At 48.2% G+C, this 14,452-nt stretch overlaps 1 protein-coding gene across 2 annotated transcripts in view; it reads right to left on the bottom strand.

Annotated features, from left to right (window-relative positions):
* LOC119966624 (speriolin-like protein) overlaps positions 1–14,452 on the bottom strand; it is a 285,015-nt gene that overhangs the window by 113,155 nt on the left and 157,408 nt on the right. For both annotated transcript variants that reach the window (XM_038798627.1, XM_038798626.1), the window contains 3 exons: positions 13,579–13,830; positions 11,634–11,822; positions 1,550–1,699 (listed from right to left, as the gene is read on the bottom strand). In XM_038798627.1, coding sequence (XP_038654555.1) covers positions 1,550–1,699; positions 11,634–11,822; positions 13,579–13,726 — 487 coding nt within the window. In that variant the 5' untranslated portion in view covers positions 13,727–13,830. The remainder of the gene's footprint in view (positions 1–1,549; positions 1,700–11,633; positions 11,823–13,578; positions 13,831–14,452) is intronic.

The following is a 14,452-nucleotide window of genomic DNA, read 5'->3' as shown; positions in this document are numbered from 1 at the left end:
ATAAAATTTTAAAATGTTGAAATCATTGTCAATTGTTGTAAAATACCACCTGGTTTATTAATGCACTTTATGGAGGAACTCTGCCAACCTTACTTAATATGCACTATAGATCCAGGTCCATAGCAATGTGGTTGACTCTTAAAGCTCTTTGAAATCGACAAACTACTCGGGGGCAGTCAGAGAGGGCATTAAATGTGGCCCACACACCCTGTGTATTGAAATAGCTGCCATATTCTGGCACGTGTTCACCGACACGCTAAAAGGTTGTTTAAATTAGTGAATGGGTGAGTGAATGAGTCAATGGTTAGGTGTTTAGATGATAGATCATAGAATTTTGAGTGCAGAAGGAGGCACATTCTCCCCGTGTCTGCATGGGTTCTTCGGGTGCTCGGTTTCCTCCCACAGTCCAAAGAGAGTAAAGTAAAGTAATCTTCATTGTCACAAGTAGGCTTACTTTAACACTGCAATGACGTTACTGTGAGAAGCCCTGAGTCGCTACATTCCGACGCCTGTTCGGATACCCAGAGGGAGAATTTACCTAACAGCACATGAAATGAAATGAAAATCACTTATTGTCATCGAGTAGCTTCAATGAAGTTACTGTGAAAAGCCCTAGTCGCCACATTCCGGCGCCTGTCCGGGGAGGCTGGTACGGGAATCGAACCGTGCTGTGGCCTGCCTTGGTCTGCTTTAAAAGCCAGCGATTTAGCTGAGTGAGCTAAACCAGCCCTATCTTTCGGGACTGGTGGGAGGAAACCGATGCACCCGGACGGAAACCCATGCAGACACGGGGAAGACGTGCAGACACAGACAGTGACCCAGCCGGGAATACGAACCTAGGACCTGGAGCTATGAAGCAACAGTGCTACCCACTGTGCTACCGTGCTGCCCACGGCTACCGTAGGTTAAGTGGAGTGGCCATTCTAGATTGCTCTTTAGTGTCCAAAAGGTTAGGTGGCGGATGGTATTATTATACATGTCAGTAAAGTAAGGGTTAATAAAATGTACACAGAGAGCCACTAGAGGGAGCTAGTTTCAGAGTATATAAGGGGATGATGCAGAGTCTTGTGGGACAGAAGGTTGGAGTAGGTGGCAGGAGCAGGAGCTGGCTAGAAGGACTGAAGATAGCGAGCGAGCAAGAGAATAGTTTATTATGTTAGTCAGTTAGATGTAGATTACTATAGTGAATATAGTTTTTGTAGGATGAATCAACTGTTTGCTTCTTAGGGATAAGTTAGTATCGATTAGTAGAAGCCAGTTAGCAGTGTTTAATAAAATAGCTTTGTTGGTTTACAAGACTCGTTCTCTGATCAACACTACAGATCGAAGCCATCCGGATAGAGCACGGCAGAGAACAACACAGTGGCGTTACAGGGATAGGACCTGGGTGGGGTGAACTTTCAGAGGGTCAGTGCAGCCTCGATGGGCCGAATGGATCCTCCTGAACTGTCGGTTTCTATGATTTTATGTTTCATTGAATGACCATACCAATTCTCATCATAGTGCATTTAAATTTATGTACATTTCTATTTTAATATGCTACGACTACCTTTCCTGTGAACGGCTGGCACACTAGGTGCATGGACATACTTCATCACTTCCCAGCCACAAGGATCAGGCAAGGCACAGGTGTGGGGGTGGGCTGCAGCTGGACAAACTGGCGGTGCTGGTGGACATGGTGGCGCCATCGCATTCGGATCTGAAAGCCATGGTCCAAACAAGAATATAGGTTATGCATGCATCAACTAACAAAAAACGCTGTCGGGATTTTCCAATGCTTCCCCCCCCCACCCCCCCCCCCCCCCCCCCCCCCCCCCCCCACCCCCCCAAGGCGTGCTTTGCAGAGTACCGGAGGTCGACCTCCGTTGGCCAATTGGTGTAATCATCCTGCCTTGCTGTTGTCAACAGGGTTTCCCAGTGTACACTCCTCTGCATTGAGGTCACTGCCTCTGCCGCGGGAACACCTGTCTGGTGTGGGGGGCGGGAGAGACATTCAGAAAATCCTGACCGCAAACCGAACCTGTCAAGGAGCAACATCACGACATTGTGATATTGGCACTGGACAAGCCATTCCAAGGCCAAGGGTTCGAATCCCACCATGGGAGATGGTGAAATCTAAATTCAATCAATAAATCAGCAGACCATTGTACATTGTCGTAAAAACCCATCTGGTTCACTACTGCACTTAAGGAAAGGAAATCTCCCATCCTTACTTACTCTGTTCTACAGATTCACAGCCACAGCATTGTGGCTGACTCTTAAAAGCTCTTTGAAATGAGCAAGCCACTTAGTTCAAGCTCTAAGATGGGCGTTAAATGTGGCTCAGCCACTGACATCCAATGAATTAGTAGAAAAAGAATCACCATCGAATCTTGCCCCCCCACCCCCACACACACGCGCCATTTTTATGGAAATACTGTATATACTCGCGTAACATGCGACTTTTGAGCACCTAATTTGAAGCCTAAATTTCGGGGGTCGCATGATACGCGAGGTACAAAAATCACGGGTGTGAAATGCTGGCCAAGATAAGTCACATAGCATCCAGCTGGCTTTACTAGCGTCGTTCAGCCACTTGCCGTTTCCATTCATAAAAACATGAATGGAAACGTCAAGTGGCTGAACATCTTCCCATCAGAATGCTGTGGTCACAATCAGTAGTATTCTGATGGGAAGATGGGAAGAGTGGATTCTGTTGTGAAAGCTGTTCGCGATTCGAACAGCTTTCCAGCTGGCTTTACTAGCGTCGTTCAAAATATGAATGGAAACGTCAAGTGGCTGAACATCTTCCCATCAGAATACTACTCTTCATATTTTGACCACAGCATTCTGATGGGAAGATGTTCAGCCAATTGACGTTTCCATTCATGTTTTATGAATGGAAACGGCAAGTGGCTGAACAACGCGAGTAACGCCAGCTGGAAAGCTGTTCGAAACGCGAACAGCTTTCACAGCAGAATCAACTCTGCAGAAACCACACACAATGATACCATTTGGAAGTTTAGTTCCAAATTAATTTCCAAAAAAGTCACTCGCATGATACATGAGGTATACCATAAAATCATGTTTTGGGGACGAAAATTTAGGGGTCGCATGATACGCGAGATCGAAGGATACGCGAGTATATACGGTAGCTGCCATATTCTAGCAAGTGTTCACTAAAATGGCTTCCTTCTGCACTGTAATTCTATGAAAACTCTAACACACAGAAATGCTTTGGCACATTTACTAATGCACTACAATGTTATTTAAATGAGTGAATTGTATTATGATCCCAAACCACACCCCAACAGTGACCATGATACTGGACTGAAACCCCAATATTTTAGTTCATTTGTAAGGCTGTAGAAAGAATGATTCACTCCTAGAGTGATTGCATGAAGACATTTTTTATTTTTTATTTCTAAAACTAAACTTTATTATGAATACAATATTAAACTTAACATCACATCCAATTTACAATTACCCCTCAACACTACTACTCAATTTCCCATTAAACAACAAAAGAAACATCCAGCTCTCAATCGATCTTAAAATTAGCACGGCATAGAGTAATTCTTGCTTTATAAAACTAGTTTGACTCCTGTTAGACCCCCTTCAGACTCTGGCTGACTGTCTTCAAAAAGCTAGCCCTCCTGCCATCTTTCAGCTTCTTCCTTGTCCCTGGACAAGACTGCTCTGCTTCATGTATTATTACTCTTTTATAACTGTCCTATTGTGATATAATTACGGACTCAGTTACTGGCCGATCTGAATTCGCTCCAGTCCTCTCCCAAAACCTTCTCCAAAAACTCACTGCCTCTTTGAATTCCTGGTCCCAGCCAGCAATGTCCTCAATTGCTCCAAGTTGAATAACAAATTACATCTCCAGGCTGCAAAAGCATAATACTCCCCAGGGACTTCCCCAATCAAACCACATTCCTCAGGTCAATTTCCTTGTTGTTTCCAAGAAGTTCACGCGCCTGTACAAACACAAATTATTTTTTAAAACATGACCACTGCAGTCAAACACACTATAACCCCAGGCGTTTAACTCTAAATTGCCAGCAATATTAGAAGCCAATATTCGTAAAATCCTCCCTCACTATGGTGAGTGAATGAGCCGATGGTTAGGTGTTTAAATGGATAGTGTGGATGAGAAAAGCGAGTTGGGTGAGTGAGGTCAGCGGACACATGATTAAACTGGTAGTTGGGAGGGTGACAAGTTTCTGTGAGTGGCCATTCAGTTTCTCATCATAATGTATTTAAATTTATGGATATTTCTACTTAAATAATGCTATTACTAACACCTTTCCTGCGAACGACTGACATATTTGACGCCGGGGATGGACATATTTCATCCGATTGCAATTCACTAGGATCAGGCAAGGCACTGATGTGAGATGGTGCAACTATTAAATGTGCTGCAGCGAGACAAATGATGGTGCTGGTGGCAATGGGGAGTGCCATCACATCTGGATCTTCCACAAAATTTGAAAGCTGATGGTCTAATTTTTCAACGGGAAATATAGGTTATATCTTGATTAATAAGCGGGTGTCATTTGAGGTAGGGAGCATGGTGGCAGATTTGGGGGGGGGGGGGGGGGGAGGTTCTGATAAGTGGGAAATTGGAGGAGATGCCAGTGGTCTTGGTAAATATTTACGACCCAAACTGGGATGATGCGGAGTTTATTAGGCGGGTGTTGAGGAAGATCCTGGACCTGGACTCACATAGGTTGATCATGGGAGGGGACTTCAGTACAGTGTTATGGGCCAGGGTTTAGAGAACTCCAAATTATATCATGGAGATCACCTGACCCACGACTTTTAATAGAATGTGGTATGGGGAGCACACGGTCCACTCTACAGGTGTGGGACAGCAGAAATCTAAAAGTATTTTTAAAGCAAAACAATGTTTATTCGATGAATTCAGTTAAACTTTTGAAAACATACCGTGAACATCATAGCAACCATAAACTCAAATACAACTCCCAAAGAATACAATATTCTAAGTAATCTTTAAACTTTCCTTTTAACATATAAGACAAAAAACCTTTTTACAGAAGCACATCAGTTTTAAATTTTCTACTGAGAGCAGTTATCACTCTGAATTCACCAAATGATCTGGAGATAGTCTTTAGAGATCAAAATTACACCTTCTTTGGCTGGCTGCAGCTCCAACACTAAAACGAAACTAAAAAACACAGACACAACCAAGCTTTTCCTCAAAGCGAAACTAAAAAGCAGAGCCAGAACTCAGCTCCACCCACACTCTGAGATCACTGCAGCCACTTGAGCAGACAAACATTTTCTTAAAGTGGACATTCCCCATGACAACGGCATTGAACCGAGGTTAGATCAGTCGAATTCAAGGACAGGGAGGGTGCCAGCCACGGCGAAGGAGCTGGAAAGGTTTATGGAACAGATTGGGGGGTGGTGGATCCAAGGAGGTTTGGACGGCCAAGAGCGAAGGAGTTTTCTTTTTTCTCCCAGGTTCACAAAGTGTACTCCCAGATTGATTTTTTTTGTTTTGAACAGGGCTTTGCTGGCAGGGGTGCCGAGCTCGGCGATCGTTGTGTCCACATGCCCCACACTGGGTGGATTTATGAGTGAGCAAGGAGGGGGGTCAGTGCCCGCAATGGAGTCTGGATGTAGGGCTGTTAGCAGATGAGGGGGTGTGCGGACGGGTGGGGGAGGCCATTCAGAATTATTTGGAGATGAATGATACAGGGGAAATTTTGGCAGCAATGGTGTGGGAAGCGCTGAAGGCGGTGGTTAGGGAGGAGCTAATTTCGATATGGGCTCATAGGGAGAAGGTGGAGTGGGCAGAGACAGCTAGGTTGGTTGGGGAGATACTCCAGGTGGATAGAAGGTATTCTGAAGCCCCGGAGGAAAGGGTTGTTGAAGGAGCGGCAGAAACTGCAGATGGAGTTTAGGCTTTTATCCATAGGGAAGGTGGTGGGGCAGGTGAGGAAGGCGAGAGGGGCGATATATGAGCCTGGTGAGAAAGCCAGTAGGATGCTAGCACACCAGTTAAGGAAAAGGGGGGTGGCCATGGAGAAAGAGTGAAGGACAGAGGTGCTGGACCTAGCAGGGGTGAATGCGGTGTTTATGGAGTTTTACAGTTGGTTGCATGAGTCAAAGCTCCCAGCTGGGGTGAAGGGGGTGAGGTAGTTCTTGGAAAGGTTGAAGTTTCCGAAGGTAGAGGAAGGGTTGATGGAAGGCTGGAAGCCCCAATCAGAATTGAAGAAACACTGGAGGGATTGGAGGCCATGCAGTCGGGCAAGGCCCCGGGACCGGATGTCTACCCAGTGGAATTTAATAAGAAGTTCTCTGGGATGCTGGGCCTGCTGCTGGTGATGGCATTTAATGAGGAAAGGGAGCGGGGTGATCTTCCCCCAACAATGTCACGGGCCTCGATTTCATTGATCCTGAAGCGGGAGTAGGACCCAGAGCAATGTGGGTCATAAAAACCAATCTCCCAATTAAATGTTGATGCCAAATTGCTGGCCAAAATCCTGGCCTTGAGGATAGAGGACTGTGTTCCGGGGGTGATAGGGGAAGACCAGACGGGGGTTTGTTCAGGGTAGGCAATTAACGGCCAATTTTAGAAGGCTCCTGGATGCGGTCATGAAGCCCTCCGAGGGGAGGGAGGTGGAGGTGGTGGCTGCTATGGACGCGGAGAAGGCCTTCGATCAGGTGGAATGGAATTATTTGTGGGCGGTCCTGGGGCGGTTCGGGTTTGGGTAGGACTTCATTGACTGGGTTTGGTTGCTGTACCAGGCACCGATGGCAAGCGTGTGGACGAACCGGGAGCGCTCGGGTTATTTTAGATTGCACCGGGGTACAAGGCAGAGACGTCCCCTCTGCCCACTGTTGTTTGCCTTGGCTATAGAGCTATTAGCGATGGCGCTGAGAGCCTCAAAGGACTGGAATGGGCTAGTCCCGGGGGTGGGGGGGGTAGGTGGAACACAGGGGGCGAGATTCTCCGCAAATGCGGAGAATCGTAAAGGCTGCCGTGGGACAGGCCGTGACCCACGGCAGCCTTCACGCCCACTTCCGGGGCCGATTCTCCCCCCCCCCCCAGACGGGGCTAGGAGCACGGCCCCATGCGGCACGGCGGCACGGCCTTGACGAAGGTCGTCAAGGCCGCACGTCAAGCGTCACACCGGCTGATGCGGCCGATGACGTCGGCTGCGCATGCGCAGGTTGGACAACGCCAACCCGCGCATGCACAGTTGCCATCTTTTCCCTCAGCCGCCCCGCAAGAAGTGGCGGCTTGATCTTGCGGGGCGGCGGAGGGAAAAGAGTGCGTCCGTTACGGACGCACGGCCCGCGATTGCGGGCCTATGCCCCCTTGGCACGGCCGTGGTACTGCCGTGCCAATCGGGCCCCCAGATACCCCAAACGGGCATCTGGCGCCCGTTTCACGACGGCAGCGAGCAGGTGTGTTTGCTGCCGTGTTGAAACGGGTGTGAAGGCCCTGCCGCTCGACCCATCGGCCTCGGAGAATCGCCGCTCGCCGTTTTTTACGGCGAGCAGCGATTTTGTGGCGTGGGTCGGGCGTGGGGAGGGGGGAGAATAGCGGGAGGGCGTGAAAAATGTCGGGAGGCCCTCCCGCTATTCTCCCCACCCGGTGTGGGGGCGGAGAATCGCGCCAGGGTCTCACTATATGCAGACGGCCTACTCCTAAATATTTCCGACCAGTACGGGAATGGGGAAGATTATGCGGATCTGAGGAGAATTTGGCTGATTCTCGGGGTACAATTGAATATAAATGAGGTTTGTGGTATCCAAGCGAGTGGGGCAGGAGAGGAGGACTGGAGAAGTTGCCATTTAAGGTGGTGGGACGTAGTTTTCGTCACCTGGATATTCAAGTAGCAAGGAGATGGGAGCAGCTACACAAATTAATCTGGGTCGATTAGTGGAACAAATGAAGGAGGACTTCGGAGGTGGGACATACTCCTGTTGTCACTGGCGGGGAGGGCACAGACCGTAAAGATCACGGTTCTCCGAAGATTTCTGTTTGTTTTTCAGTGTCTCCCTATTTTTATTCCAAAGGCCTTTTTTAAGCGGGTGAACAGGGTGATATCTGGGTTTGTGTGGGCGGGTAGAACCCCCGCGAGTAAGGAAAGTGTTGCTGAAGTGGAGCCATGGGGAGGGCTGGCACTGCCAAACTTTAGGAACTACTACTGGGCGGCAAATATAGCCATGACTAGGAAATGGGTAGTTGGGGAGGGGTCGGTGTGGGAGCAGGTGGAGGCGGCATCTTGTAAGGGCATAAGTTTGGGGGCATTGGTAATGGCTCTTCTGCCGTTCTCGACGGCCGGGTACAGCACCAGCCCAGAGGTAGTGGCGGGCCTGAGAGTCTGGGGGCAATGGCGGAAGCAAATGGGAGCAGAGGCAGCGTCGGTCTGGACGCCAATTTGTGGTAATCACCGGTTTGTGCTGCGGATGATAGATGGGGGATTTCGGAGGTGGCAGCAATCGCTATCTCCAGGTAATAGATTTTGTGTGAAGGGCAGGTTTTTTAACTTTCCGTTCCTTCCGGCACAAGGGGATACAGGACAAGGTAGTTTCGAGAGCCGGGGGGGGGGGGGGGGGATCGGAATCTTACAAAGAACGCATGGAGTCGGAGGGAATCCAGAGAGGGGAGACAAACGTAAATGGGAAGGTGAGTTGGGAAAGGATTTAGAGGCGGGTCTGTGGGAGGATGCCCTGAGCAGAGTCAATACGTCCTCGTCATGGGCCAGGCTCAGCCTGATACAATTCAAGGTGGTCCACTGGGCACACATGAAGGTGGCCCGGATGAGCAGGTTCTTTGGGGTAGAGGGCAAGTGTGGCCGATGTGCAGGAGGGCCCACATGTTTTGGGCATGCCCGAAGCTTAGGGGATTCTGACGAGGATTTCAGATGTCATGTCCAGGGTGTTAAAGGTGGGGTGGCAATTTTTGGACTGTCGGAAGACCCGGGAGTCCAGGGGGCAAGAGAAGCTGATGTTTTGGCCTTTGCCTCGTTGGTAGCCTGGAGACGGATCCTATCAGTGTGGATGGACTGGGAGCCCCCGAAAGCAGGGGTATGGATTAGCGACATGGCTGGGTATCTCAGGCTTGAGAAAATCAAGTTCGCCCTGAGAGGTTCATCATTAGGGTTTGTCCGGAGGTGGCAGCCGCTTATCGACTTCTTCGGAGAAATTTGAACCGTCAGCAGATTCAATATGGGGGGAGGGAGTTAGACTGTGTCGATCTAACTCAGGCGAGAACTGTGGGAGATGGAGGGGTGTGTTACACGTTGAACTCTGTTCATAGCTGTACTTGTTTGTGTCTTTTGTTATCATAAAACAATAAATGCCTTCATAAAGTGTTTGAAAAAAAAACAAATATAGGTTTTGCAGACAGGAACTAAAAGACCTATTGAGGGATTTTCCAATGCTCCTGCCCCCCCCCCCCCCCCCCCCCCCCCGCCCCGTGGCATGCTCTGCAGCAGCGAAGGTGGATCGTCGCTGGCCAGCATCTCCGGCCCAACTGCTATCAATGGGTTTTCCCATTGGTCACACCCTCTGCCATTGTGGCCACTTCCTCCGTCACAAGGACACCTGTGGTGGGGCCGGGGGGGCCGGGGGGGGGGGGGGGGGGGGGGGGGGGAGTGAGTGTAGGCAATCCTGACCAAAAAGCCAAATCTTCCGTTGAGAAGCACGATAACGTAGTGGTATTGTCACTGCGTAAGCAATTTAGAGGTCAAGGGTACGACCCCCACCATGACAGATGGCTAAATTCTAAAACAAAATCTGCAAACCGTTGTTGATTGTTGTACAAACCCATCAGGTTCACTAATGCACTTTCGGAAAGGCTATCTGCCATCTTTACCTTGTCTACTCTACAGATCCACAGTAATGTGGTTGACATTTAAAAGACTAAAGATCTTTGAAATGGGCAAGCCACTTAGTTCGAGGGTGATTACAGATGGGCATTAAAAGTGGCCCAACAAGTGACACCCCCACCCTATGAATGAGTAGAAAAAGATTCACCATTGAACTGTTTCCTGGTAGCACTGTATCAATAAGGAGAAGGGGCGCTCCCGGTCGTCAGCGAGAACACCCTTTTTAAGCAAATAGCAAGTGTTCACTAACACACTGAAAACCTACGGCATATTTACTGCCACACCGAAAAGTTATGAAAATGAGTGAATGAGTGAGCCGATGGTTAGGTTTTAAGTGGGTAGCATAAATGAAGTCATGAAAATTGCTTATTGTCACGAGTAGGCTTCAAATGAAGTTACTGTGAAAAGCCCCTAGTCGCCACATTCCGGCGCTTGTTCAGGGAGACTGTTACAGGAATTGAACCGTGCTGCTGGCCTGCCTTGGTCTGCTTTCAAAGCCAGCGATTTAGCCCTGTGCTAAACAGCCCCCTGCTCCTTGAAATAAATGGGTAGGGAGGTGAAGTAAGTGGGTAAGTGATTCGACTGGGAGTTGGGTAGGAGGACAATTTTTTGTGAATGACCATTCAGTTCCTCATCATAATTTATTTAAAATGCATCAGTAAACTGAGGGACCTGTTTATTGGCGGGAGGTTTGCGGGCCTGGGGGAATTGGAAGATAAATTTGGGCTCCCCCAAGGGAACATATTCAGATACTTGCAGGTAAAGGCGTTTGCTAGGCGACAGGTAGAGGAATTCCCTCTGCTGCCGTCGCGGGGGACGATGGACAGAGTGCTTTCGGGGGTGTGGGTCGGAGAGGGGAAGGTGTCTGACATTTATCAGGTAATGCAGGAGGTGGAGGAGTCGTCAGTGGAGGAGCTGAAGGCTAAATGGGAGGGGGAACTTGGGGAGCAGATAGAGGACGGGACTTGGGTGGATGCCTTGGAGAGAGTCAACTCTTCCTCTTCATGTGCGAGGCTTAGTCTCATCCAATTCAAGGTCTGCACCGGGCCCACATGTCCAGTAGTAGGATGAGTAGGTTCTTTGGGGGTGAGGACTGGTGCACCAGGAGTCCAGCGAATCATGCCCATATGTTCTGGGCATGCCCGGCACTGGAAGAATTCTGGGAGGGGGTGGCGGGGACGGTGTCAAGGGTGGTTGGATCCAGGGTCAAACCAGGGTGGGGACTCGCGATTTTTGGAGTTGCAGTGGAGCCGGGAGTGCAGGAGGCGAAAGAGGCCGGTGTCCTGGCCTTTGCGTCCCTAGTAGCCTGGCGGAGGATCTTGATGCAGTGGAAAGATGCGAGGCCCCCAAGTGTGGAGACCTGGATCAGTGACATGGTGGGATTTATAAAATTGGAGAGGGTCAAATTTGCCCTGAGAGGATCAATACAAGGGTTCTATAAACGGTGACAGCCTTTTCTGGACTTCCTGGCTCAAAGATAGGTATCTTGGTCAATAGCAGCAGCAACCGGGGGGGTGTTCCTTATTATTGTTTCTATTTTTTTCTATGGTTATGTAACTTAACATTGTGTTAATTTAAGTTGTTGTTAATATGTTTTGTTGTTCATTGAGGATGGGCGAATGTTTATGATTGCTATCACTATTGTTATTGTTGCTATTTTATTACGGTTCGTTGTTGTTGTATAAATACTAAATTTTTCAATAAAAATTATTTATTTTTTAAATAATTTATTTAAAATTATGTACATTTCTATTTTAATAATAACGTTACTACTACCTTTCCTGCAAATGGCTGGCTTATTTGGAGCCGGAGCTGGACAGACTTCTTCCTTTCGCGATGCACATGGATCAGGCAAGGCGCAGACATGAGGTGCTGCAGCTGCTGGATGTGCTGCAGCTGGACAGGGTGATGGTGCGGGTGGTGCCATCGCATTTTGATCTTCAGTAAAAGTTGAAACCCAATAATCTAATTGCAAACAAGAAATATAGGTTGGGTATGCAACAACTAAACAAAACTATTGGTTGAGATTTTCCACCAACCCCCCGCCCCCCCCAAACGCGGCATGTTTTGAAGTGGAAGAGGCGGACCACCACTGGCCGGGGGAGGAATCTACCAGTCCTGCTGCTATCAACGGGTTTTTCCATTGTTGACACTGTCTGCCACTGGGGAACACACGGCGGCTGCTCACCGTCACGGGACCAGAAGATTCCACCAGCAGGAACAGCCGGAAAAGTTCATACATCATTTGAAGGTCAGCACAGTAGCATTGTGGATAGCACAATTGCTTCACAGCTCCAGGGTCCCAGGTTCGATTCCCGGCTTGGGTCACTGTCTGTGCGGAGTCTGCACATCCTCCCCGTGTGCGCGTGGGTTTCCTCCGGGTGCTCCGGTTTCCTCCCACAGTCCCAAGATGTGCGGGTTAGGTGGATTGGCCATGATAAATTGCCCTTCGTGTCCAAAATTGCCCTTCGCGTTGGGTGGGATTACTGGGTAATGGGTGGAGGTGTTGACCTCGGGTAGGGTGCTCTTTCCAAGAGCTGGTGCAGACTCGATGGACCGAGTGGCCTCCTTCTGCACTGTAAATTCTATGATAAAGCAGTATATTCTAAACTAAAGCATGCTTCAAAGAACATAACTATTAGATTGATATGGATGAATAAAAATACCTTATGCCAATTATTTATATCACCTGGTGCACAATCAAAACACTCATTCATGAACTTGACAGTCCAACTCCTATAGTTCTGAAATGAACATTTATGATGCTTGCTGTGGTGGACACCATGTACTGCGGAGAATATAAAGCCAGGCAGAGACTCAGGGATAGCAGTTACCTTCGGGAGGAGAGAGCACCTGGCCAGCCTCCTCAGGGGAATGGAGTTTGAGAAATAAATCAACAGTGCCCTCAGGAAAACGGTGAGCTATTTGGTCGGTGAGGAACTGATATTGGGGACTGTGTATAAAGAGCTGCAACTGAAACAACTGAAAAAGATAACAGTTAGGGAGCCAAGCTGAGAGAAGAAAGGAGCAGTGACTCTGAAAGCAGAACCAGGAAATCAAAAAGAGCGAATTGGATGAGTGCAGTTATGAATTCTATAATAACAAGGAGCAGAGAAGAAGGAGTAAGGGCGAGAGGAGAAGGATAAATACAGATGCCAGTTCAGAAAGTGGTGTGCGACCAAGCAAAGCAGCTGATTTGGTGAGTACTATACTTCACTCCAAAGGGACGAAAACCCCACGACACTCGAGTTGATATTTCTCATCGTATAGAGTTCATAGAATTTACAGTGTTGAAGGAGGGCCATTGAGTCTGTACCGTCCCTTGGAAAGAGCAACCTATCCAAGCCCACATCTCCACCCTATCCCCATAACCCCGTAATCCCACTTAACCTTTTTGGACACGAAAGGCAATTTAGCATGGCCAATCCACCTAACCTGCACATCTTTGGACTGTGAGAGGAAACCGGAGCACATGGAGGAAACGCACGCAGACACGGGGAGAACATGCAGACTCCGCACAGACAGTGACCCAGCGGGGAATCGAACCTGGGGACCATGGAACTGTGAACCAACTGTGCTAACCACTATGCTGCCGTGCTATCTCAGTTTAAATAGAAACCTACTACATTGTGGAAGGGGGTGAGCAGATGGGCTGAAAGCACTTTATTTTCAAACTAAAATGGACTGATGCTTCAATGTCAAAGCCCATTGTGCTCCTCACCTTGCTCTGACTCACTGTCTGTATCCTCCAGCTGTATGTCTTCAAAATGTGGATCACTGTAGAGACCTTGCCTTCGCTGGCAGACCCTGTTTCGTCCCCGGGCAACAAGGCCTTCAAAATCCCTTTTCATTTCGTCTTCAGAATCCATTGTCTTCCTCCTCCTCCTGGATCACCGCTTGCTGAAAGATGTCCTACAGCGGTCTGCAAGCCTCCCTCCGCAAGGGAGCAAACATCAAAGTTTTATGACGCTCCCTGTGATGCAATAATTAAAATGCTTCTGATTTTGTTTCGTTAATAACAGAATGACGATATTTGAAACAAAAATAGTATCTGTGGAGGATTGGGTTAAAATGCCAATGACATAATATCGTTGGGAAGACTTTCATCATTTCTGATAACTTATAATCATGTAATGTATTAGTCAGAGGTTTGCTTCATTGGAATTGCAAAGCAGTCGACCTTTTCAAAGGAACGTGAACCCTTTACCAAACTATTTTGTCACAATGGGCACTGATGTCAGGTTTCCTATTCCATTCTCTCCCCGACGTTGCAGATTCTTAAAAAAAAGTATTAACCAGAAACGAAAAATAAGGGTCAAAACAGATGTCTAAAAGAAGACAAGTCCAGTCTTCCCTCCCGTTTGCATGTCGCATCAATTGCCAGAACAGCTGGGCGGATGCAAAAGCGGAGGAGGATTGGGAAACGGATCCAGATGTGATAAACTACGGTAGCGACAGAGATCTGAGGTGGGGAAGATTTAGTGAGGCTTGCAGCGTGGAATCAATCTCATCAATAGCTACAGGTGATTTGAAAACTACAGCAAAAACACCACAGTTGACAAAATTTGAGCTGGTGTACAAAATCAGAGTTATTT

The sequence above is a fragment of the Scyliorhinus canicula genome, chromosome 5, assembly GCF_902713615.1.
Source record: "Scyliorhinus canicula chromosome 5, sScyCan1.1, whole genome shotgun sequence".
Lineage (NCBI taxonomy): Eukaryota > Metazoa > Chordata > Chondrichthyes > Carcharhiniformes > Scyliorhinidae > Scyliorhinus > Scyliorhinus canicula.
The sequence above is the reverse complement of the archived record's forward strand: the minus strand, read 5'-3'. Positions and strand labels throughout refer to the sequence as shown.